This window comes from Scaptodrosophila lebanonensis, unplaced genomic scaffold, assembly GCF_003285725.1.
Source record: "Scaptodrosophila lebanonensis strain 11010-0011.00,11010-0021.00 unplaced genomic scaffold, SlebRS2 tig00000001-arrow-pilon, whole genome shotgun sequence".
NCBI classification, from domain to species: Eukaryota; Metazoa; Arthropoda; class Insecta; order Diptera; family Drosophilidae; genus Scaptodrosophila; species Scaptodrosophila lebanonensis.
Window position 1 is genome coordinate 13,228,846 of NW_022060529.1, and position 25,609 is coordinate 13,254,454.

The window sequence follows — 25,609 nt, forward strand, 5'->3', positions numbered from 1 at the left end:
ACGAATACACTTTAATAATAAATGTATAAAAACAAAATTGTTCTTTTTTGAAATCCTACGGTAAGCTAAAATAATATTTTTTCCATCATAGGGTAGATAAGCCAGAATATATATATATATTTTTTGTTTTTTAAATATCATGATTAAAAGGATTGTATTTATGACTATTTCAAACCAAAACACCCTCTTGCAACTTTGTTCATTCAGTGTTCCAGTTCTTGCAATGTAATAAATGTATCAGCAGTTAGTTTTGAGTTTTTGAGGCTACCTGAAATTCGTAACTTCTGCTGGTGTATACGAGCTTGTATTGAAAAATTCACATTTGGTTGTGAATCCTTTCTACTATAAAAGTTAGGCCAACAGCACCTTTAAACCGGCTACCCATAAAATAAATCAGTAATTCTTTTATCAAGAACTTTTGATGCTCGTAAAAAAGTAGAAACTCTGAGCATTAAATAATTGTTAAAGTATTAAAATTGTGTATTACTTTTGTAACCAACAACAATGGGAATAAGTTCATTCACAGCGTTCACCAGCTTAAATTTACTATGGAACCCAACAGCTGCTACCTAGAAAATCAGGTTTTTAAATTTATCCACAGCATTGCTTTATTTAATACAGTTTTCGTTAACTTAATGATATTTAATTTACCATTTCTATCAGTTACTTTACACCTAAGTAGTTTGGAAAAGTTATTTTGCTTGCAATCCTACAACAAATTTTACGGTCTCTGTTAATTAATTATGAGCCACTTAATACTTTGCAGACTTTGCGACAAAAACAGTTGTTAACAGCTCATAAGCGGTTATAAACATATCCAAAAATGTATCTTCAATGCCGTCTGCTTGGTTTTGTCAACTTCCATTCCGGTGCTACAAACTTGCACAAAAGTTGTCGCAGACAGCGGCTTGTTGCTAATTAGCATGCTCCTTTGTTTGTTTGTCTATGTTTTTATTTATACATCCCATGTACATATATACGAGTATAGGTCGGCGAGTCTGTACGAAATGGTTTCATGAGCAGAGGCCAACATTTGTGGCGGTGGCAGTTGCAGGCACGCCGAGCTAATTGCGTCACATGTAGATTTAATGAATGCCGTTTCGAGAACTCTACAGCTTTTGTTTCGACAATCTCAATGCGCTATCAACCCAACGATATTCGCCGGTTGGCTGCCCGCTATTATGAACGAGTGATAAATTCAGCCTGTATTTGACTCCTGTTAACAGGTTCGTGTTGAATGAACAAAAGGACAGTAGTGGGAGTAGGGAATGAAGCGACAGTGGCGGCAGCGATAACCACAACAATGGGCACCACTCGACATTTGTTGACATTTATTGAGCGAAATTTGTTGTCCTATAAGTTGGCACTTGCCACTTTGACGGCGACTGTTCAACCTGTTTTTATTATACTACTGCGACAATAACAACCTGGATGGCTGAACGTGCAATTTTAATGATGTTGTGTTGCAATTCGCCAACAACATTTTCCAGCTGCCACTTTTGCTACTTCACATATAAAAGCCAGCAAAAAAGTTTGCGAGAAGGCTGCATTGAATTGTGTTAAAGCACTTATTTTCAACAGGGCTTTAAACTCACGCGAATGTATAGTACTCATGAAGTACAAGGCCTTGTAGCACATAACTCTTTTCCAGATTCTATTATTAATCAAAAATTGCAAATAAATATATATGTATTGCCGGTGACATTCAAAAAGTATTTTTTAAGTCGCCATGAGCACAAAATTCTAGTAACTGTAATCATTATAAATGCTATTATAAAAGTAACAAAACAATGGTTATTTTTTAATCTTATTCATTCGCTCACAATATAATAATTACTTTGGGTTTTACTTTTCAACTTAACTAACAATCGTTTATTTGAGCAAACAAAATAAAACTCATTAAATAATGAATATTCTTTAAATTTTGTTTTTTTTTATCAAAAATAAACCTGAATTTGTAATTGTACCTGCCTTTTTTATAGGGAATAGGGACAACATTTATTTACATCATATAACAAAACGCCAAGACGAACCACTAGAATGGAGTTCCCTGCTAAAAAAAAAAGTCCTTAAACAAAATTTTAGGCAAAATTACAGCTTTAGTTTTGTTTCAAATTTTAATCAAAAATCATACAACTCCCAGAATAATCATTATTTTATGAGTTTCATTTTTTTGCTCTCAAGTAATGATTAGTTGAAGTTGTAAAGTAAAAATTAATTTTTAAATTTGTAATAGCAGATAATCTTCTATTTCTCATATAAATATAAACAACGGTCTAAACACTTTTCATATAAGTGGCTACAAATTTGGACTATTAGTTCGACTTAATTCAACTAAAGATAGCTGGTTATCCGCTTCTTAAGTTTTCCAAGGGATTTCTGCTGCAAGCTTCTTAATTTATCAGAATTGAGACCTATACACACGACCTCTTAACAGAGACATTAGAAAATCATATACTTTATTTCAATATGGAGCAATATATTGAAAGCAATTTTAATTTAACCTCCAAAATATGAACTTTCTCCTGAAGTAAGGCATGATCCTACAAATGTGGAATACTTTGCTTAAGCAACATTATTTTAAAGTACAACTATGCGTCAACCTCATTGCTCCCCACAGGAACGCCTTTTATTGCACATCATGGTTTTTCTTGCAGCTTGGCAGTGGCATTCTCATGCAATTTTTTCTAGATGGCACATGAAATATGCCACTAGCTGCCTCTGTTTTTTGCAGCATGCCTCACTTACTTTGGCTTTTACGGCAGTCGGCGACGCTTACAAAATGACGCCATGTTTTATGCATGTACAGTTGTGCGATAAGTGGCAGTTTATGAGTACTTAAGGAGCACCAGCAGGCAAGCCGCCAGCTTCATATTTTGTAAATATTGCTGTTACGTGCTTCTTAAGCGGCTGTATTGCCTGCAACACAGCTCATAAAGATAACTGCAGGATAACTGGGTAGGTAACAAGCAAAATGTACTCATCACAAGTGGCAGACGTCAAATGAGCTGCTTAATTATAATTTTCACGCCTTGTTATTCATGAAAAGACACATATTTAAGCACTTTAAGCTGCCTACAAGTAATTGCGTGCAATCAGACGATTTACTCAAAGACCAGGAGAAAATGTATATTTCATAGCAAAGCATTGACACAGATTGCAATAAGTGCGACTCCCCTTTACACTTGAGCAACTTGGCATGGCACCTTTGTGTTTCTTTTATACACATATTTTATTCCTTTTGCTTGCCTGCCGCTCTGATGCGCATTTTTGTGTGAATTCCTCCTTTCATTCCAGAAAATACCCGAGCACTGCAAGAGACTGTTGCATACTTCAGGGCTCGGCTCATAAAAAGACACTCAACATGGCAACAATAACTAGAACTGAAACTTTTAAGCAGCTCAGCATCTTCCACACAAAAGTTTTAAACGCATTATGAAACCGAAATGTATATTCTTCCAGCTCTTTTCACATCCACACACCTTGCTTTGCTTTGCATTGCTTTAATTTAGATTACAGGTGCGTCCATCATAACTACATGTGTGATTCCAGTTGCATGATCCTAGCACCAGCAAATAGTTTCAATTTTTTTAATAAACTTTTTGCGTATACAAGTAATAAACACATTCTAGAATACGAGTACAAATCAATAAAAAGTATAGGGTGCGCCATCTTTTATGTCGATATGTAAACATTGAATATCTTTGAAAATAAACAACCGATTTTCAAGTATGAGATATTTTTATTTAATTTGGTTCTGTACAATTTCTTGAACTGAGGTTTTCAACACTGGTCTACTCAAGTCAATCGGTTCACTAATAACGACATAAAAGATGGCGCACCCTGTATTTGTGTCACTAACAAGTAATAATATAAAACAGTTAAAATAGCAAAGGTGTCAAATGTTTTAAAATTTAATTTTAAAAACTCATTCACGATCGATCTTCCCAAAAGTAATAATAAATTAAGGTAAAATGTGATGTTTAATGAACTACATTAAAATTCTTCAACATAGCACTTATCTCATTGTGTCTTAGGCTCTACGAACAACTTCTTCTTGGCCAGTAGCTGAATGCGTTGTCCTACAAGACCCAAGGGCTGGCGAGGCACCAAATGACAAGTAGATTGTCTGCAAAGAAGGAATGGAAACAATTAATGAATCAATGGCAATTGGATAGCGCCACTTACTTGTAGATGATTTTCTCACGGTCCGCCCAGGGCCATTTGCGTTCCAAGTTATCCAGCTTGAACAGCAGCTGTGCACACATACGAACAAATATGTCAATGGCAGGATTTATAATAATAATGCCTTATGCTTTACCTTCTGCGTCGGCACCTCGGTCTCCAGCGGCGCGTGGCTGTCACTTGCCAGAGGCGTGGCGGCGCGCACCTTTGAAGTGTCATGAACACCGGCATTGATGGCGCTATTGTCAACGCTCCGCTGTGTCTGATGCTCCTCTTGTGGTGGCGTTGTTGGCCTCAGTGTCAAATCGTACACGTCGTACTCGTCAGCATCGCTTACACGCAATTTGGGAACATTGCGCAGGTTCCACGTGTAAGTGGTGCTCAAGAAATCGCAGTCATCATTCTCACCTTCCTCATCATCGTCAAAGTCCACATGCTCGTCGTCGTTGGAGCTATAAGCCGCCTCGTGATTAGCGGGCACTGCAGGCAGCTTCATATAGTAAACCGCATTATCACTGTCAACATCGTCCGCTTCGACGTCCACATCATGGTCGCCCGCCAGGCTGCTTGCGGTGTCTGGCTCCTCGCTCAGTGACTCATTTGTCGCGTAATTGGCTTCCGATGCATAATCCGATTCCGGTGTAACATCCTTTAGCAGCTTGATTTGTTTCAGCTCGTTTTCGTTGTCATCGTCGTTGCCATCCACATCTGTGTTCATATCCGTGCCCGTGTCCGTGCCCGTGTCCGTGTCCTCCGCTGCCTCAACATCCGTTTGCGTGACATCGCTCAGTTCATAGTCTATGACATCCTCATCGTAGGAGCACTTGCGTCGCACGTAAGCAGCTGCCTCCAGTTCCGTTGCTGTTAACTTGTCGAAGGTCTGCGACACGGTGGCTAACGTTGACGACAATATTTTCGGTATTTCGGCAATTTGCGACAACTTGCGCTGCATCTCAAGGAGCCGAAACTCAATCGAGCTGGCTGTCACGCGAACCGACTGTGCTGTTTTCAGTGCTGGGGATGCAAGAGCTGCTATGCCTTTCAAATAGTAAGATCATGGATTAATCAAGCAAAACGATTATAAGTTTCATCATGCAACACATTTACATACTTGTATTTACATATAACATCAGCATGCGAATACGCACCCCTTTCTCCATTATTATTTATTATTTCTGAAGAAATAGTAGTTAAACAAGAAGGGAATGCTACATTAAAGCCCTATATGTGGAGAACAAACTTGAACCAAAGCAGCAGTAACAAAACTGCTGGCAGAGATTTAACTTCTTGCTGCAACTTCCTTTGTTGTTTTCCTATTAGGACTGGGTATTATTAAGCTCCAATGAAATTTGATCAACAACTCTCAATGTAATGAAATGACTCTAGCTTCTTCTAAATACATGAATTACACCTAATTCTGCTTTTACACTGTATATTGGTTCCAGAAAAAGTCGTGTAAAAAAACCTTGATCATATGTTATTTTGAATCGTGCTAAATGGAATAAAGTCGTGCAACCATATATACAATTTTTAATTTTCATCACGGTCTTTTTTTACACTATTTTGATATAACACGGCTTGAAAATTAAAACTTGCATATATATTTCTGTAGAGATAAAGAACCAATCACCTATTTACGCATATTTACAACGTCTTTTTTTACACGGTTGTTTCCGGAACCAATCTACCGCGTAAAAACAGAATTAGGTACATTTATATTCATTTCATTCAGCGCATAGGCTAAATAGTCAAATGGCAATATATTCATTTCCGATATTTATTATTAAACATTTTGGGTTTAAGCACAAAGTATGTACATATAAAAGAAACGTTAATTATGCAGGCATAATGGGTTAATGGATTCAATGCACGCCACATCACTTCGACTTCGAGGCACTGGGCAAGGCGAGAAGCATGTTCTCAATGGTACTGCTACGCAACTCTTGGTTATCGCCGACCTCCGCAAAGAAGCGCCTTATGTTCCTAATAATGCGATGATGTGGCAGCTCCTGGGACGGTTCCAATCGTGATTGGTGAAGTGTTTGTTGGGTTTGGTAAATCAAGAAATGAGAAACGAACGAAAAGAAGGTGTTAGTTGGTTGAGTGCTTGATTCAATTGCTTTCCAATGTTGTTGGCATGAAATATGTTGCTGAAAGGGCTTGCAGTTATTGGCCAAACACTTAAGTTAAGCGCCAAATGCTGCCAGCGAGTGTGTGCAAGTAAGCGAATGGCAGTAGCAGATAGACTGCAATATCATTTCAATCACCTTCTCTTCCTCGTCCGAGGACTCATCCTCGCTTAATTCGACCACCACTTCGTTGCCCTCTTCATCGATTTCGGTTTTAGTTTTCTTTTTCTTGGGCTTGGGTGGCTCTGGTGGCTCTTGCCACATTATTGGATGCCAACAACGGGAGCCAAGCAATGGGGTTGGGTGGAAGTCTACAAAAAGAAATAACAATCGAGTGAGTACAGAGAGAAATGCATGTGCAAAGAGATAACGATTTGTTAGTGCTTCAGACAAGCTGATAAGGCATTCAAACGGTTAGCTGAGACATGGATCCTTACTTGAATATGGTTGATGGAAAATGGGAAATCGAAATGACAATGGCAATGGCAATGGCAACGGCCACATGCAAATGGAGTATGTAAATGCAACACTTACCACTAGGTGGTGGCATTGGTTTCGGCACGCGCATCACAATCGATTTCTCCTCACCGGCCTCATACATTCCCAATGGATCGTCCTCCTCCATGCTGTGATAAGTACATTATATAAGCAAAAAGCGCATTTGAATCTCACACAACAAATAAGTGCAAGTGCAACCTACTTTCGCAGAAGGAAGTGTATTTTCTTGGGCGATGCGTTGATTTTCTCGTGTGCCTGGGCCAACGTCAGATGCGTGGCGTCCTCTTCGTTTATTTCGAGAATTATGTCGCCCAGACGTATGCCCGATTTATCGGCTAGACCATCAGGTGTTACCTGCCATACAATGAAAACCGATAGGTGTTATAATATGCCATATTAGTTACAATAACTAATAGTTAAATTTTTAAAATTATTTAAATTTTAAATATTAAGTTCGGCCGTCATTCACTTTTCTTGCTTGCTTTACTGACCGATCACCAGACGACGCGAGTGTCGACGCGCAATTGACCAAAATATTGTGTAGTTCGAATTGAACAAAGTACATATGAACACATATATATACTTATATATATATATAGATACTCGTATATACATAACTATATATACATGAAAACGACAGTCACAGATTAATGTGTGGATATATATGTAAAAATGTATATATAAAAGAATCAAGCTAGTGGCTACGCATATGCGCGATATCATGTCATATATTCTCGCAGATCACCCTACAGTATATATGAATATGCAAAATGTCTACAAAGAAAATTGCTTTCCACAAACAAATGTATTCCCTCGAGAACTATTCGGTCTTAGAACTGACTGAAGATTCTAGTTAAATGTTCATTATATTCATTATTAATTTTTACTATTTTTTGTTTATCAAAATTTAGGTATACTTAACAATAAAATTATTGTTGTTTGTTGTTTTTGTTATTATTATTCATTATGATTATTCACATCTGCTTAACATCTAGTTATCATTTAAGCTAAACTAATGTAAGCCAATAATGTTAGCCCCCAACAATGAACGATTATTAAAGTGCTGCAAGAAACTGAATAAAATAACTGAATAAAAACCATCAGTTGATCGTCTATCTAAAATGTTTAGTACGATTTTCTTCAAATAGCTAAGTGTTTGTGAAGTCGACCATGTCCGTTCGACAATGCCTTTTAGCCCAGAAAAAAATACGAATTGTGTGTCTTAAAAGCAAACAAATGGCACAGACGTCAAAAGTAAAATTTAACAAAACCGAAAGCAATACCCACAAGCCTACATATATTTTTACACATTTATATCTATATGTACATAAGACCAATACATATGCACACATATGTATATATATATTTTCAAATATAGAGAACTTTTCTAACCCAAATATTGTACATTCACTCGACAGTAGTTGAAAAAAATGCCCGAGCGGCAGGCAGGCTGTCAAACGCAAGTCAGCAATTGTTACTCATACGCCCTGTTGCATTAGCCACAAAATAATCCAATATGCATGCATTTCACTTCGCTTCCATTCGCATTGCCCACAAATTTTCAGAGCGCGCTTTCGTCACGGCATATTTCAAATTGGCCATTGGCTTCGGGCCCACCCATGCTTATGAGCACTGTTGCGGATGCGGATGCGGGTCGGGGTGCGGGTGTGGATGCGGGTGCGGCTATGTGGGGCGTCTGTCGCTAACAATGACGATGGCAAATGGTGGCAGCTGTTGCCTACGTCAACAACCAAATATTACATTTTGGCTATAAGAGCAGTGTATAATTTTATTTAAATTGTTTACAAATCATGCAGCTGCCATGCCCATGTACTTGTACACGAGCTTCTACACACATACTCGTACCAATGTATAGTGCATATCTTATAAATAGATTTCATTATGACTTTTTATCAATTTTTAATTTCAGCGCCACATGCCGCAGCTCACACGCTCCTGTTGGAGGGGAGTGGCACAGCCAACGGGCCCTTCATGCATATTTAACCGCGCGTAAAGAAATCGCTCATAACTGTTGCTTTGCTTTTGTTTATAGTTGTTGTTCTTGTTGCTGTACGCCATGGCGCTTATCCCTGTACAATAGAGATGTGGCGTGAGCAAATTCTTTCAAGCAAGCATTGCACGATTATTTAATGTGTTTTTTGTTATTCAGTGTCAACATTTTTCAAACCCTGTATAGCTATTTCATTGATTTATTTAACTTATTGTTAATGCTAATATTAAATAAGGTTTGTGTTTTTTGCTAGGAACCTTACAAGGTGAGTTCGTTCCCAAGTACTTATCATAGAAATCAGTATTACTAACAGCTTAAAAAAATTCTGTGAGAGTGGTCTCTTATCTAAAAAAAAAAATTCAAACTGTCATGTTATGGCCAAATCTGCAGGCCGATTTCGCAGCAAAAACTCCAAAAAAAGAAACTGATAATGCATGTTCACTGAAGCCCCAAGTTGTTATTTCTTTTACATTGCATGGAATCCGAAATTCAAGTCAAATTAAATTGTGACCATCGTTGGCCATTTCCTGTTAGTAGCAATAACAAATTACAAATAAATTATAATATATATTAAAATATAAATGAAAATTATAAATTGAGCTCACGCACACCCCAATTGTTAACTCACCTGAAATACGGTTAGAGGCATATGAAATTCGGCGCCACCAGTTATCAGAAATCCCCATTTGCTATCATCCTTTGTCGCATAAGCATCAGAGTCAACATCGAACGCTGGAAAACCATCGGTGTCGCCAATTCCGCAGGATACCTTGATTATGGGCGCTTTCTTTTTCGTCTCTGGCACCGACCACAGTTGGCCCAAAGGCTCCGGCATTTTGGCTGACTGCTGTTTACTGTTTGTTTATGTTTTTTCTTATATTTACTTCAGAATGTTTTCTCCGCTGCTCTTAGGTGTACAAGTAAGTTTTTGCTTCGTTCGCAGCTCTTGCTCTGCGCTCTTGCTTGTTTTATTTTTAAATTTGAATAATATACTCTTTCTCTTTTTCTCTTCTTCAACTCTCTCAACTTTGTTGCGTCAAATCTTATTTTGCAGCAACACAACTTTTTCCTGGCTGTCAAAATTTTTGTATAAATTTGCATACGAGTATACACAAATATTTTTGTATTTGCCGGCTTGTCGAACACATCGATGCACAAATGTTGAACAGTATTTTATTTGAATAGTACACCAATGGTATAGTTTTTGTTGAAGCTTTCAGTTTTTTGTGATCAACTTATATAATCAGTCATGCATTGCACAATTCGAATTAGTTGTTAACAAAAAAACGGGCGAGCATGAGATATTTTCAAGATATAACGCCCCAACTAAATTAAAGTGCACTTTCAATTAGGCGATAAAAACTATTTAGCCCTTTTTTCACACATAAAATAAATTTAATGTATATATTTGGAGCAGCTATTTTGCTGAAGTAAAGGCACGCCTCGGACTCAGTTTATTGGGCTTCCACACGACTGCACTCGACTCGGGCGACTAAAAAGCACAACCAAAATAATTTCGAGAAGTTTGCCTTTGTTCTCCTCAGCTGCATGTTCTCATACTTGTAGTTGGCATGCGGTTTCTGTTTTTTGTCGTGCTCCATCCCAGGCATTGGGATAGGTCCATGAAAAGTTTGCCGGCTGTGGCTGCTTTTTACGAAATATTATGGTTAAATATAGTATAAGTACGTACTATGTGATTGTGTATTTTTATTCATTTCACAGTGCTGGCGTAAAATCTTCGAACCTTGGTTCCTACAATTCAGCGTGGCGTGTAAATTGTTTGTTGAAGTTGGAGAAAAACGCTGTTCATCGGAAACAAATATAGTGTCTGTTATTTTTTACAATACCCAGCGAAATAAAAATAAATGGGGACTAACATACTTGTAATACTATATTGCTAAATTAAAGTATATGGGCAGTTCCACAGAAAGAAACTCAAAGTCTATAAAAGTATGATGTTTTAACAATCTATCAAATTTAATTAATGTAAACAAATTGCACAATAATTCAAAACAGATTTCGAAAAATTCAAATGGAAAGTCGAACAAAATTTCTGTTTTCAACATTTCTGTTACACGTTTTGTTTTGTTTTCATAATGGGAATGAAAAGTTGCATTTTTTATCAGGGCGTCAAAGTTATTTGTATAAGACTGCCAAATATTGGTTACAAACGCATTTTTTTATTATTTATCTTTATTGCAAATTATAAATAAATGAAAAACAATCAACGCTTCGCTATTGGCTCATTTTAAAAGTTTGTCGCATGCGACATCATTAGTGGAAATTGTATAAAAAAAAAACTTGTTTCAAAAATTTTCATTTTACTGAGATTATTAAACAAATTTAATATATATATATATGGATTAAAATTTTGGACAAGTTTTCTCGTAAATAGCGTAATGGTATGGCAAATAAAAAATATTATTTCAGGCGATAACCCAGTTTCATTCGTTCTGTTCCGATAAAATAAATTAATTACATATATGCCATATTTAAAATCATTTATAATCATCTAATTGCATATACAAGTAAAGTAAAAAAATACATAAAATGTCACGTGCGACAGTGATTAAAATTAAATAATAATTAAACTACTTAATATTTTTGAATAAGATAAAAAATATTATTATTTATTTCTTTATGTAGACAAAAATTGATGGTCGACATAAGAGGAAAATATATAAAAATTATAAAACAAATTATATAAGATACGTCAATGCATAACATAAAAATATTCACATATATTTTTAAAATATTCCTTCGCTGATATCATTGTTTGAAGTGTTCGCCGTGAAAGCAACTTCTGTTTTTGTCGTGTGAATTAAAATTATCTGGAATAATCCAACTAAGCACCAATTACTTTTATATAGAAGATCTAGTCAAGAGCTACAACTTTCGCCTTTTGTCAAAATAAAATTATGTTTTTTTCACTTCGAATGCGTACGAATGTTTCAATCGACATTAGAGAAATGCCCATATATAGTCTCTACCAATAGCTCTATAGTTCCTTCTTAATTCTGTTAACAATACAGCGTCCATGGTAATAAATTAGCATTCGATTCTTTCGTTAACCGCATTTAAGTTATTATAACGTATAATGCTATAAGCTATCAAAGTGTACTCCTCAATCTTAACAATCAGTACTGCACTAATATCGCCAACAATAGCCCTAGCATACTTCGATTATACAAGCGTGTCTTTTATATGACCATCTTCACAATTATTTGGTTCACAGGTGTGAGTCAGACACGCATACGGAGCCAACGTCGATGTCAGTTTCAACGTTGTCCACTGAAAGGCAAGAGTACAGTGAGGAAGGCCAAACTCTTTATCAAATTGGCTGTCAGCCCTTGCAGGCAGACAGACAAAGCCGCTGCTGATAAGCATAACCCAGCAATGTTCTGGGCGCTGTGTTCGTAACAAACGAAAGACGACGCCGAAACTTTGCAAAGGTGAGACATGTCAGAAAGGCATTTACTGATAAGACCCAGGAGCAAGGTACGCCAAACAAAATGTAAAGATGCGAAACGCTTGATATTTGTTTATGTATGTATGTATATATACGAGTATATATACATTGTTATGTGCGAGTATATGCATAATTTGGTTTTGTTTTTATTTCGTTTATTTACAAAAGTGTACAGCTGCGCGATTTTCTTGCCTCAATAAAAATAAAAAATTGTGTTCCCTGTAGCTTTTTTTTTACTCCATGTAGGTTGCCTCATTGGCTTCCTTGGAGTTCACCTCCATGACTTCACAGCCCTGTGCATAGTCCTCAATGCTTGTCTTCATTTTTTCTTCATCGTCTGCGGCATGGCCCGGCTCTCCAATTGCCTTCAGCATTTCTTCGTCTGTCTGTGTGTCCGGTTCATCCTGGACTTCAACGCTGCGTCTGCGTCGGGCCGGAGTTTCAGTCTCTGCCTCGGTTTCTGGTTGCAACTGCTGTGGCTTCTGCTGCTCCTCGGACGAATCTGCTGAATTAGATTTATTTTTTTTCTCAGCATTCTCCTCCGATGAGCTACTGGAGTCCTGATCAGGTACACGTTTAGGACGGGCACTTTTCTTGTCATCTCGTTCTTCAGATGAGCCCCTTGCATGATCTGGGACTGCACGCCTGCTCTTGGCCTGCTCAGGCTCATCCTTCTTTTGCTCCTCTGATGAGTCCTGCGGCTTTTCTTTCTTTTCATCGACCTCCTCAGATGAGCCCCTGACATTTGCTGCAGCCGCACGTCTGCTTCTGGCCTGTCCCGATTCCCCCTTATTTTGCTCCTCTGAAGAGTTATGCGACTTTTCTTTCTTGTCACTTGGCTCCTCGGATGAGCCACTGGCATTTGATTCAGCTGCACGCCTGCGTCTGGCCTGTTCGTGTTCGTCCTTCTTTTGCTCCTCTGATGAGTCCTGTTCTTTACTTTTCTTCTCACCCTTTTTCTCAGAAGACCCGCTTTCATCCTTATTTTTCTTTTCACCCTTTTCCTCAGAAGACCCGCTTTCATCTTTATCAGATCCACGGCGCAATCTTAGCACATGCTTATCTCCTAGATGTTCATGTGCCACTTGGTCTGGATGATCACCAGGCTCATTGTGATTGTGCGTCGACACTGGATCAGGATCCTCAATTGGGTTGCGCCTTGCGCGTCGTAACTCATCGTCCACTTTCTTGAATTCTATGAAGCGTTTGCGACGAATTTGGTCCAAGCTGGCATATATTTTATCCCGTTTCGCTTCTGTTTGCTCATCACTACTGCCGCTGCTACTGTTCAGCGCTTCCTCATCTCTATGGAGTACCTCTTCTGATTCAACTAACGCAACTTTCTCAGTTTGGTCCACCAATTCCAATGGGGCGGCACCATCTAACTGCTCCAAGAGCTGTTCATCACTTTCCGCAGCATCCGTGGACCCGGAGTCCCCGCCTAGGGGCAGAGTGGAAGCAACACCCACCAGCAGGACTATTGCCAGCCACACCTTGGGCCAAGTATTAGGCATTTTAATTGCTGCTGCAACTGTTTTATATTGCACAATGACGTTTATTTTCTAATCCTTGGATTTTGCGTTTGTGGGTCACGGCTGATGATTACTCGTATGTCGTTATTTCTTTTATTTAAGCACACTCTTCATAACCTCGCTCGGCGATTTGTGTTTTTGAACTGGCGATCGTTGCCGTCGTCTACGTTTTCTTATGAACTATCTCAATCGCTTTGCAAATTATCACTCCGTAGTATTTAGCTGTTGTTGTTGTTGTTGTAGCAGTCCGTACTGGCGGACGGCTTTAAGTGTAATTATAAAATCAAATCATTCTTGATAAGCAAATATGTATGCGGTGCATGATTGCGTGCATATAAATACATACATATTTATACTTGTATTTTGCCACAAGCCGACGTTTTAACGTTGAGAAAGGGCCTTACAACGTGATAGCCATTTGTGTAAATTAAGCTGAAATTATATTTAAACTAAATTTAACACTTGCGTGCCAGTCATGCCCAATTTAAGTAGGAACAATTTATTTATTTGCATATTTTTATAGACTGCGCAATTTAGTTGGCTCTGATTGCAAAATTATTCAAATTAAATCACATGTATGTATAATTATCACAAATTGGATTCTGCGAAACACATAGTCGTACATTGAAAAACAAAGCTGATAAGCATTCATCCCAGATTACAGCGCATTGAATTCCCCTCTAGATTTCCAGATCGATTATACAAGTTTTTGTTCTAAATATATTCTAATGGAAAAAATACATTTTTCTTCTTTTTTTGTGGATGTGGAGTAAAAGAAAGTAAACTGTGGCAAATATCTCACCTTACAATAACATGGTCTACATAAAAATAAATAGTTATTCAGATAATCAAGTCACATTCCTTTAATGAGATATAATAACAGAAACATTGGATTAAATGATTGGATCTGCTCTGCATTTGCATCCTTCTGCCAGTCCTTGCCCGCGCTAAATTCAACTTCTTAATACTGATTTAAGTAACAAGCAGTTGATGCTGCAAGAAAAAAAGCCACGGTCCTATTTAAGCTGGGCAAAAAAAAGAAGATATATTCCTAGCATAACAACTTGGATTTATAGAAATTTCACACTGTGCAGTGCACAGTTGTAATCCACATGATCAGCAACGTCTGACGCGTAATTTGTGCTTATTGACAACAAAAAAGAAGAAAAATAACGAAAATATAAATTAAACCGCAAAGAGAGAAAAATACGTTTTATAACTGGCGTCAATTGCCTTTCTAGCTTATGACAATCAAACATAAAAAGCAATTTATAATTTTAATATTTCAGCATCCAAGGCCGGTTGAACTACTTCCTTGTAAATGGCGAAATGTGCCTCAATATTTGCATGTAGATGCCACAATATTTGTAATGAAGCTTAAGGCGAAATTTATCATGTCTGCGCAACAGGGCGTATGAACGATGTTCACATTGAATGGGCCAGCCCAATAGCAATCTTAACTCGTCGGAGCTCGTACGCATCAACAGAGGAAGTCTGTTAAGCCATAAATACCACTTAATACACAGTGGCGTCAAATGCATGGAGAAGGGCAACGAAATAATGCGCGAGAGCACAATGAAAACAAAACTAAAAGGATACACAATCCTGCGCACAATGATTATAAATAACGCGAGCTTAATGCAAAACGTGAGCAGCCTGCCAAATTCAAGTTGGTCACATGTGCATGCAAAATGGCGAGGAATATGTCAGTTTATTCAACGTCTTACATCAGTTAATGTGCCGTTGGCGACAGAACTCAAAGCTGTACTCTAAGTGAAACACTTTAATTGGGAGCAAAGGTTTCAAGTGTCTTGCTTCTACTGCATAGAGCATTGTTGCTTTTTATTGTTATTTGGTTGCGCACGCAATATATTTTACAGCTTTACGCCTTTTGCACAACACCATTGTGTTGAATGGAAGTGCCAGTAAAATGCAAAAGCGCTTAGAAGGCAAGAATAACAGACGCACAGAATAATAACAAGCGGCTTATATTTGCGAAACGCACTGAAATTTTTGTGACTATGGGCCGTCAAAAAAAATACATTGTGCCCAATAAAATGAAGCAAAGAAATGCATATGAAATTTTTCTTTGAATTAAAGCAACTTGTTAAAAGTATTTTACTGAAAGGGTAAGTTTGCTGAAATAAGTCAAATCAAGCCAATTTATGAACGCACAAGCTCTATATTCCATAAGCAGCTTCATTGAAATCGTTTGTTATTCACTCCAAATACATATTTCCATTTTATAGGAGCAACATCAAAGTCGAGAGCTAAGCAACACAAAAGCGCATGCATAATTTAAGTGAATTTACACATTTTACGCTTGGCAGGCTTAGCATTAGGATCAATGGCATTGGACACAAAAGAGACCACAGCATTTGTCTTTCTTAAGCCAGGTCGCAAATCAAAGCAGCTGAACTTTAAACACACGAAAGGTAACACGGCCCCACAGCTTAAATACACACTTCAACTTATTTTCTTTTTATGAAACAAAAACGAATTTCGTTAGTAGATTTTTAGCCTGGGTACGGCATTGCAGCATTTTATTCAAATCAGTTGGCTGAGGAGTTGAATCAAAGTCGACAACTGCTGCCAAAATATGCAAAAATAACTAAAAAGTAAAAACAAAAACATACAGAAAAGAATAAAAATATTAAGTATGGGTGTGGCTTTTATTCAAATATCAAATATTAACCAATGCCACAGAGTTTTCGACAGCGTCACCAATCAATGTTATTGTAATTAATTGTGGTGAAACATATTTGTTAACCTGATGTATTTTTTACACTCATTTGTTATCTTGGTTCAGCAAATTCAAATTTCTTAGCAGTTCATACAATTTATTCCCCCGCCGTAGAGTATGCAACGATTAATTGCGCATTATCTTTCTATTAGTACTGTGCCAGAATATTTTCTGCCCTCAATATTGAAATCGGTTCAAAATTAAGGTCCGACTTATGTTCCAAGTCAATGGAGTACAATACAATTATAATTTACACCTTATGAATGAAACGATTATTGATTTTTAATGAACTTGCAAGAAGGTGTAATAATTTTCAGCAATATGTGATTTAAAATAATGTAGCTAGTCCATATTGTTTCAGAAGTATCTTGAAAGTAACGTAATTCTTTCAATGATACCAAAAAGAGTATAAGTAAACTCTGTACATAATGTCATTCCATTATTAGGTACATTCCAGTGCTTAGGTACACAAGCAAAACAAAAAAACACAACATAAAAAATAACACAACAAAAAAAGGTTAAAAAACACTTAAGTTACACTTAGAACCCACAATAAGACACACCTTTTACAATATGGATACTAACACAGAGGACACGGAGAATACAAACGCTAAGACCACTGATTTGGATGAAAATTTGGCAGTCGAAGTTACTCCGATTAAGGATACACCATCAGCAACACAACAAGAAACTGCAACTGAAGATGTGGAACAGGTGGAAGGCACTGAAGAAATCGCACCACCGACGACGGATATGTTGACTGATTCAGATGTCCCTAAGAATGCAGAAGAAGAACAAGAAGAAGAAGGAGAAGGCGAAGACGAAAACAGTGCCCATAAAATATTAAAACCCAAACGTCGGTATCATTTAAAGGATGCGCTGAAAGCTCGATTCACAGTTGGAGACTCAAAAAGCGAAGTAAGAACCCCACTTGATACAGAGTGCGACGAAGAAGACTTTGTGGAAGAAGAAACTCGGAACGATGTTAGGACTGGCAGCTTGTCAAGGCAAGATTCACGACACACCAAGTTATTCGACAAGGACTATGATGAAATCTTAGCCCATGACGCTTTAGCAGACGATGGAGAAGAAATGTACAGCGATAGTGAATCAGAAGGTTCAATTCATTATGAGAAACCAGCAGACACGGTCAATTTGAAAAAACAATTCTTAATTAACTTTGAAGAGATCCCTGATATATCCGAGATCTCCGAAGAGGAAGATGAGACAGATATGAAATTGATGTCAAGGGCTGCAAGCTCCACGCGAGTTTCACAATATCCTGATGAAGATAAAGGCGACTTTGTAGATCCTTTGACCGGAGATGTATTGACTTCATCATCATCAGAAAGCTGTAAGGAAATTTCAGACCACGTTGTCGAGGAAGAGGAAGCGGAAGATGAGGATCAAGATGATTTATTGGACGCTGATATTGAAGTAGCCCCTACAATTCCCACTGAAGACGAATACAATTTATTTAGCGATTTCACACAAAGTCTATTGGAGCCAACCGAAGAAAAGAAACTAGAAAACTTAGCGTTCAGACATGAGCACGAGCTGCGAGTTGTAGTATATCAACTGGTAGCCCAACTTATTGAACACGTTGTTCAAAGATCCGAATTAGTTGAGCCCCAAAATCGTCTGCGTCGTAGTCTGGATAAAGAAAAGCTTATATATCAACTAAGCCGGGTGGTAGAGCGCTATATTGTTGAAAAACATATCAATATTGCTACTCTATCCAAGATTACCGAATACTTAAAGAGAGTAAAATCCACCCGTTCACTTATGAAGCTACCGCCTGATGTAGAATACATAGAAAAGCTCAGGTACATAACTGCCTTGAAACGAATGGACCACGCAAAAAAAATAGCAGCAGCTGCCAAGAAGAACAACGCCTACCTTAATTCCGCTACTCTAATGGATCTACAATATGTGCAAAATATAGCCATGTCCACTGAAGTCGATCTTGAAGTAGCGATGCGAAACGGCATCTTAAGAAAAGACTCCGATTTCTTGAAGCGTATGATTAATCGTGAAATTAAGCTGATGGCCGATATGCGCAACGAGATAAGTGATACACGTTTGTCTTTAATCACAAGGAAGCACACGCTGGGACGTCTGGATGAGGTAAGTTTCGAGCTGGAAAAATACATGCTATATAGTACAGTTAAAAAGTTAAAGTACATGCTATATAGTATAATAATTTTTACTTCGCAGCGCATTGAACACTTTGAGCAAATCACTGAAGATCTCAGCATGACCCATTTTATTAGCATACAGAATGAGGTTCAGGCCTTGGACAAAAAACTCGAAGGTACATACATATTTAATTACAGTACTTAAACGATTTAACATACATTCATAAATCCGGTGTAATTACGAACAGAGCGAAACGCTGATTTGAAGAAACTGCACTCAAACTATCACAGGGAGCTCCACATATTGGCACACAACAAGGAAAAGACACTCTCATTCCAAAACAAACTGGAGCTAATTAGAGATGAATTGCAAATCAAGAAGGCACGTCAACACGACTTACGGGACAAACTTTACAAACTGAAATTGGAACGGGGAGTTATTCGGAGAAAATGCAACGAACTAACATATCAGGGCGGCCTACTGGCCATGCCAACACTGATGTTCGATTATGATGCCACTATTAAAAAATTAAAAGAAAAGCGAGCTACCGTCCAGAATCTCAGAGATACATTCAAAGACATATCCAAACGTGTGGGTACTGTGCGAACGACAATATAAAATAAAGAAATAACAGAAAAACACAATTTTTTAACATCAAACCCCTAAATGTATTTTAATTTCTCTGAGCTCTGAGGAAAGCTTAGTATGAAGCACACTTGGCCAAACTAATTGTTCGTTAAACAAAACAAACGTTTTTACAAAAAGCTTTCAAAAGTAAACAAGGCTTTGGTATTATTTTTTTTATTATTTGTAATCTAAGTATATATAAATATACAAAAATTCGTGTTAGTTAAACCACTTATAAGCTAAGAATCGCGCAACCAGTTGATCTTGATCTTTGATTCGATGGATTTATCTCCATCTCGAATAGCAGAAAACCTATAAAAACATGAGAAAATCTCTTTAAATAAATTTTATGAAGAAAATTCATTTTGTCATACATTTTGTATGGAAAGTCTTATTTATGATATCTTTTCTTTATCGCCTCGACCTCAAAAAGTTTCCTCGCGCAATGCAAAAGTTATATATTTCTAACATTTTTAGAAGATTGAATATTTCACAACGAAGCTGTAATGCAAATCGACTTCAGAAGATATGTAATTCGGCCCGGATTCGCGTTTCACAAATACAAGTAGAAGAACAAGCACAGGCAATCGACAGAACTGAAAACACATTCGTCATGTCATTGATTCTGGCCACAATTCGTGCGAGATGCGAAATAGGTGTAGGAGTTGCTTTTTCTGGTAAATCGACAACGTTGCTAGAAGTTTTTATTTTTTTATTAAAGCTTGATGTTGACAGTAGATGAACACAGCAAATAGTTTTGTTTTTGATGTCTAGTTCGAAGTTAAAGTTTTCTTATACTTAGGTACACAAAAACAAAACACAAAAAAAACAAAACAAAAACAATAAAAACACCATTAAAATCCGGCGAAGTTATACACATAACTGACAACCAAGCACACCAACAGCAACATGGACACCAACACGGAAGATGCGAATGCTAGAAGTAATGATTTGGATGAAAATTTGGCAATGGAAGTTACTCCGATTGAAGATACACCGGCGGCAACACAACAAGAAACTACAAATGAGAGTGTTGAGCCGGTAGAAGGCATTGAAGAAGAAGCACCGGCGGAAATGGTGACTTACATGGATATCCCTATGGAAGAAGATGTAACACTAGAAAAGCCTAAACGTCGATACCATTTAAAGGATGCACTGAAATCTCGATTCTCAGTTGGTTATTCAGAAAAAAAAAATATAGTCCACAAGGTGCACAGCGATTACGAGGACGAAGAGTTTGAAGAAGATAGTCAAAACTATATCAGGTCTGAGAGTTCGGCCATGGAAGAAGCACGGCATACTAAGATATTTGACGAAAATTATAATGATATTGTAGCCCATGATGCTTTAGATGCATTTGAAGAAACAGACTATAGCAATACTGAAACAACAGACTCAACGAACTCTCATAAAGCAGTAGATACGGTCGGTATGAAAAAACATTTCTTAACCAACTTTGAAGAGCTCCCTCATTTATCCGAAATATCTGAAGAGGAAGAAGAAATTGGTATAGATTTTACAGTATCAAAGCCGTCCAGCCCCAACCGAAACTCGGAACAGGTAGATGAAGATAAAGGTGCATTTGTGGATCCTTTGACTGGAGATATATTGAGTGATTCAACAGACTCCACTGCAGAAATATCAGACCACCATTTCGAGGAAATGGAAGAGGAAACTGAGGAGCAAGATGATTTCTTCGAGCCTGAAACCGAATCCGTTCATGCAATGCCCATTATAGAAAAGGAGGACGACTTCAATGTTTTTACTAATTTTACACAAAGTCTTTTGGAAACAACCGAACAAAAGAAACACGTCAACCTTGATTTAAAGTATGAATTCGAACTGTATGAAATAGCACACCAAACTGTAGAACAACTTATAGATCAAATTGTTAAAAAGTCCGAATCAGTTGCACCCCAAAATCGTCTACGTAAAAATCTAGATAAAGTAAAGCTTATAAATGAACTAAGTCTGGTGGTAGAGCGCTATATTGTTGAAAAACATATCAATATTGCTATTCTATCAAAGATAACTGACTACTTCAAGAGAATTAAGTCCACCCGAACACTTATGAAGCTGCCGCCCGATATAGAGCACACCGAAAAACTCAGATACATACATGCATTGCAACGAGTGGACCACGCAAAAAAAATAGCAGCAGCTGCCAAGAAGAACAACGCCTACCTTAATTCCGCTACTCTAATGGATCTACAATATGTTCAAAATATAGCCATGTCCACTGAAGTCGATCTTGAAGTAGCGATGCGAAACGGCATCTTAAGAAAAGACTCCGATTTCTTGAAGCGTGTGCTTAATCGTGAATTCAAGCTGATGGCCGATATGCGCAACGAGATAAGTGATACGCGATTGGCTTTAATCACAAGGAAGCACACGCTGGGACGTCTGGATGAGGTAAGTTTTGAGCTGGAATTTGTTAAATGCTATAAAGTATAATTTATTTATTTCGCAGCGCATTGAACACTTTGAGCAAATCACTGAAGATCTCAGCATGACCCATTTTATTAGCATACAGAATGAGGTTCAGGCCTTGGACAAAAAAATCGAAGGTACGTGCCTACGTCATGCAATCCAAATAATATAACTATTTTACATACCATTACAGAGCGAAACGCTGAGTTGAAGAAACTGCACTCAAACTATCATATGGAGTTACACTTTTTGGCACACAACAGAGAAAAGACCCTATCATTTGAAAACAAACTACAGCTACTAAGAGAAGAGTTGAAAGTGAAGAAAAAACGACAACACGACTTGCGTGACATGCTCTTCAAATTAAAATTGGAACGGGGAGATATTCGAAGAAAATGCAACGAGCTAACATATCAGGGCGGCCTACTGGCCATGCCAACACTGATGTTCGATTACGATGACACTGTGGATAAATTAAAGGTGAAGCATGCTTCCGTGCAGAAACTTAGGGACACATTCAAAGATCTATCCAAACGTGTTGGCACTGTGACAATGACAATAAACTGAACATGGTTCATTCAATTCGAAGTTTCAACACTACAAGTAGTTAGAAAAATGCATCGCATTTGCAATGCATTGATAGTAAGCTCCCATTTGGAAAATTTTGCCACATCGATGCAATACTTGTATGTGATGTAAAAAAAACAGAAACAGGTAGGTGTGGATTTTTGTAGGATAAGCCTCTTCTTGAACTGCATATTTTTGCCGTTGGCTTTAACCATTTGGCCAATGGGACTAGCTGTCATTATAGTGATGGGAATGGGATAGATTTTTGTTTAAGCTACTTTTTCAGTATAAAGTAACTTTATTACAACTGTATATGTTAGTGGTTTATCAACATAAACGTTTCATTACAGACCACAATAAAATGCAACTGATTCCATGTGTAGTTTAAGTGCAGAAGAGGTTATTTCGGTTTTTTTAATATTCTAAGATACCCAAGAGAAGTGCTTTAGGGCATATATATATTTCATGTCAAACTCAACACATATCGAATGAATACATTTACAAACAAAGGATACACATAAACAAACATACAAACATATAACAAAAAACCAATCTACACAAAGAAATGGAAGAAGAACAAATGCAGCCAACAGAAGAGGATGATGAGGTAGCAGAAGGTTCAGATGGTACTGAATTTATTAGGGAGGTAGAATTTAATGAAACCATAGTGCAAGAAGAAACAGTCGAAACCAGAGGAGATCCTCCCCTTCAGCAAAATGACACTGTGGGAATATCTACGGATGCATCCACGGATGATGCGACCTCACAAACCACCACAGAATCCAGGGCCGATGTTGAGGGATCTTCGGGGTTTAACACAAGTACTGAGTTGGTAAATACCTCTGATCATGGATTATCAGAAGGTACAGGGGAACCGGAAAGAATCACAGTTGAGTACGTAGAAAAGATAAATCGTCAAAAACGTAAAGAAGCTCGGCAAAAGAAACGCGAAGACCGTCAAAAATATTTAGAGTCGAAAGAACGCAAAAGTAAACCAATAGTTTTAACAACAAAGAGCCTACTCATGGAGGAAGATTATGATGAGGACCAGCTCCTAAAAGAAAGAGGGAAATTGCTTCTTCGTGGTACATATGATGAACAGCTCATGCGAGAACTGGAAGAAATGTCATTACTTTCAACTTCTTCGACTATTTCGTCCACCGACTCTGAAATATGTACTGTTGCAGCTAAGACACAATTTTTAACAGATTTTGCAGAACTTCCTGAAATGAAAGATATATCTGAAGAAGAAATTGTTTTAGACACAGCACAATCTATTATTTTGAAAGTCGAAGAAGAACGGCCAACTCAAAATGTAGACGTCGGCCATTTTGTGGACCCCTTAACCGGTATGCAGGAATCTTCATCATCTTCAGAAAGCGTGGAAGTACAAATCGTCACCGAAATAGTCGAAGAGGAGCAAGTTCAGGAAAGCTCTGAGTTGGAACTTATGCCAGATGAGATTGAAGTTCCTGTCGCTACAGAAGAAACTGCAGAAGATTTTCTTGATATGATGGCCAAATCTTTTGTTGAATTTACATATGTATCGACGACAGACTTGGAAAGTAGAAGAATAGCCAGAGAGAATGCAAGACTTGCGAACGATTTACTTCAGAGGATTATTAATGAGGTTGTTGATCGAGCTGAACGTATTGATCCCAAAATGTTTGCTTTAAAAAACCTTGATAAGTCGAAACTAATGAAGAATCTCATTAGGGAATTACAGTTATTTATTTGCGAGAAACAAATAAATGAAAATCTCCATTCAAAGATTATTGATTATTGCAAACGGACAAAATCGTTCCGATTGCTATCGAAGAATGCAGAACAAAAGGAACGAGTGGAGTTAGATAGATTCAATTCAGCTCTAAATTCCCTTGACCATTTTAAAAAATGTGCCGCTATGGCTAAGAAAATGAACTCTTATCTCATGTCTAGTGTACTAATGGATCTTGCAGCCGTACGAAGCGTAGCCATGTCCACCGAAGTAGACTTAGAGAATACAATTCGCAAGAACTTAATTCGCAAGGACTCGGAGTTTTTAAGTCGAATAGTCAACCGAGAACTAAGGCTTATGAACAATGTACGTAATGAAATAAGCGACGCACGCTACGATCTTCTTATAAGAAAACACACTTTGGGTCGACTTAATGAGGTAACTTCTATTACGGATTGGCTTTCTTTTCCTACTCAAAATAACTTGTTCTATTACTCAGCGCATTGCAAAATTTGAATATATTAATGATGAACTCGAAATGAGCCAATTCATTTCTAAACAAACTGAAGTGCTAAGCTTAAGTAAAAAAATAGAGGGTAAGAATTAATATATTATTAGTATGTTATTTATAATCCCATCACACGTTCAACTCAGAACGGAGCACTGAACTCAGGAAAATGCGTACCAACTATACCAATGAGTTGCATGCCTTGGCACATATGAGGGAAAAATCGTCAATGCTCGCGAGCTCTCTGGAGCATGCCAAAGGTGTATATGATCGGGCTGTTAATGATGAACGCAAATTGCGCGAAACACTGTTCAAGTTGAAAGTGGAGCGTGGCAAGACTCGACATGAATCTCAGGATATAGCCTATAATGGCGGGCTGCTGTCCAATCCCTCACTAATGTACGACTACGACCATACTGTGGAAAAGTTAAAAAAAAAGTACGAAATAGTGAAGAAACTAAAGAAGCAACAGAAGCAATTAATAGAGCGTGTTAATAGAGCCGAGATGTTGAGCAAACAAATTATAGATAAGTCATCTACATAGCATTATTTTTCAATCGCTATGAGAATGATAGCGGAGGTTCAATTTCAAGTTTTCTTACAGTCTAAAAGATTTTCATAAAAAGTGATATTAGTGTCAGTCTTATTTATATCAAGTTTCCCCCTAATACAATTAAATGCACAAAAACTATGTACCAAAAAAACAACTATTTATACATTAATAAAACATACAAATACTATCGTATAATAAATATATTTTATTAGTAAGTCACTAGATTTGAAATTGTTGATTAGATTAAAATTGAAAAATAATATGTATAATTATATTTGGCAGCTGTTTAAAGCACAGCAAACTTTACATATTTTCTGTAAAAAAGTTACACAAAAAATCGACAAGATTTTCTAACTTAGTTATACTATAAATAAAAGGAGTATAATTGAAAGCTAAGGACACATATTCAAACCTGAAGAAGCTCACTTCCAGATAGGTGCATGCGCTGCCTTTTAAGCAGGTACACTAAAAAAATACAAATAGTTCTCAGTGGTATCTAAA

The 25,609-nt window shown here is 37.4% G+C and overlaps 6 protein-coding genes across 6 annotated transcripts; 3 read left to right on the forward strand and 3 right to left on the reverse strand.

The window, feature by feature from the left end:
* Positions 1-3,946: 3,946 nt before the first annotated feature.
* On the reverse strand, positions 3,947-5,236 carry LOC115619971 (the record flags this gene model as incomplete). Its single annotated transcript, XM_030513007.1, has 3 exons — positions 3,947-4,129; positions 4,189-4,256; positions 4,322-5,236. Coding segments are annotated over 3 exons (1,089 nt in total), but the record flags the coding sequence as incomplete, so codon positions are not given.
* A 710-nt stretch (positions 5,237-5,946) lies between these two features.
* LOC115629917 (PDZ and LIM domain protein 7-like) lies at positions 5,947-9,873 on the reverse strand. The gene is made up of 5 exons (XM_030526525.1): positions 9,452-9,873; positions 7,015-7,166; positions 6,849-6,940; positions 6,453-6,625; positions 5,947-6,194 (listed from the first exon to the last, which is right to left on the reverse strand). The coding sequence occupies exons 1-5, from the start codon at positions 9,656-9,658 to the stop codon at positions 6,063-6,065; spliced, it is 756 nt and encodes a 251-aa protein (XP_030382385.1). The 5' UTR covers positions 9,659-9,873; the 3' UTR covers positions 5,947-6,062.
* A 2,535-nt stretch (positions 9,874-12,408) lies between these two features.
* On the reverse strand, positions 12,409-13,956 carry LOC115619980 (cylicin-2). Its single transcript, XM_030513025.1, has one exon. It carries the CDS (start codon positions 13,804-13,806, stop codon positions 12,526-12,528), a length of 1,281 nt encoding a protein of 426 aa, XP_030368885.1. The 5' UTR covers positions 13,807-13,956; the 3' UTR covers positions 12,409-12,525.
* Positions 13,957-17,053: 3,097 nt separating this feature from the next.
* LOC115633387 lies at positions 17,054-19,365 on the forward strand. The gene is made up of 3 exons (XM_030530834.1): positions 17,054-18,694; positions 18,785-18,881; positions 18,954-19,365. Exons 1-3 carry the CDS (start codon positions 17,141-17,143, stop codon positions 19,322-19,324), a joined length of 2,022 nt encoding a protein of 673 aa, XP_030386694.1. The 5' UTR covers positions 17,054-17,140; the 3' UTR covers positions 19,325-19,365.
* Positions 19,366-20,121: 756 nt separating this feature from the next.
* LOC115633725 lies at positions 20,122-22,345 on the forward strand. Its single transcript, XM_030531192.1, has 3 exons — positions 20,122-21,745; positions 21,804-21,900; positions 21,957-22,345. The coding sequence occupies exons 1-3, from the start codon at positions 20,243-20,245 to the stop codon at positions 22,328-22,330; spliced, it is 1,974 nt and encodes a 657-aa protein (XP_030387052.1). The 5' UTR covers positions 20,122-20,242; the 3' UTR covers positions 22,331-22,345.
* A 487-nt stretch (positions 22,346-22,832) lies between these two features.
* LOC115633782 lies at positions 22,833-25,254 on the forward strand. The gene is made up of 3 exons (XM_030531259.1): positions 22,833-24,485; positions 24,547-24,643; positions 24,702-25,254. The coding sequence occupies exons 1-3, from the start codon at positions 22,896-22,898 to the stop codon at positions 25,097-25,099; spliced, it is 2,085 nt and encodes a 694-aa protein (XP_030387119.1). The 5' UTR covers positions 22,833-22,895; the 3' UTR covers positions 25,100-25,254.
* Positions 25,255-25,609: the final 355 nt, after the last annotated feature.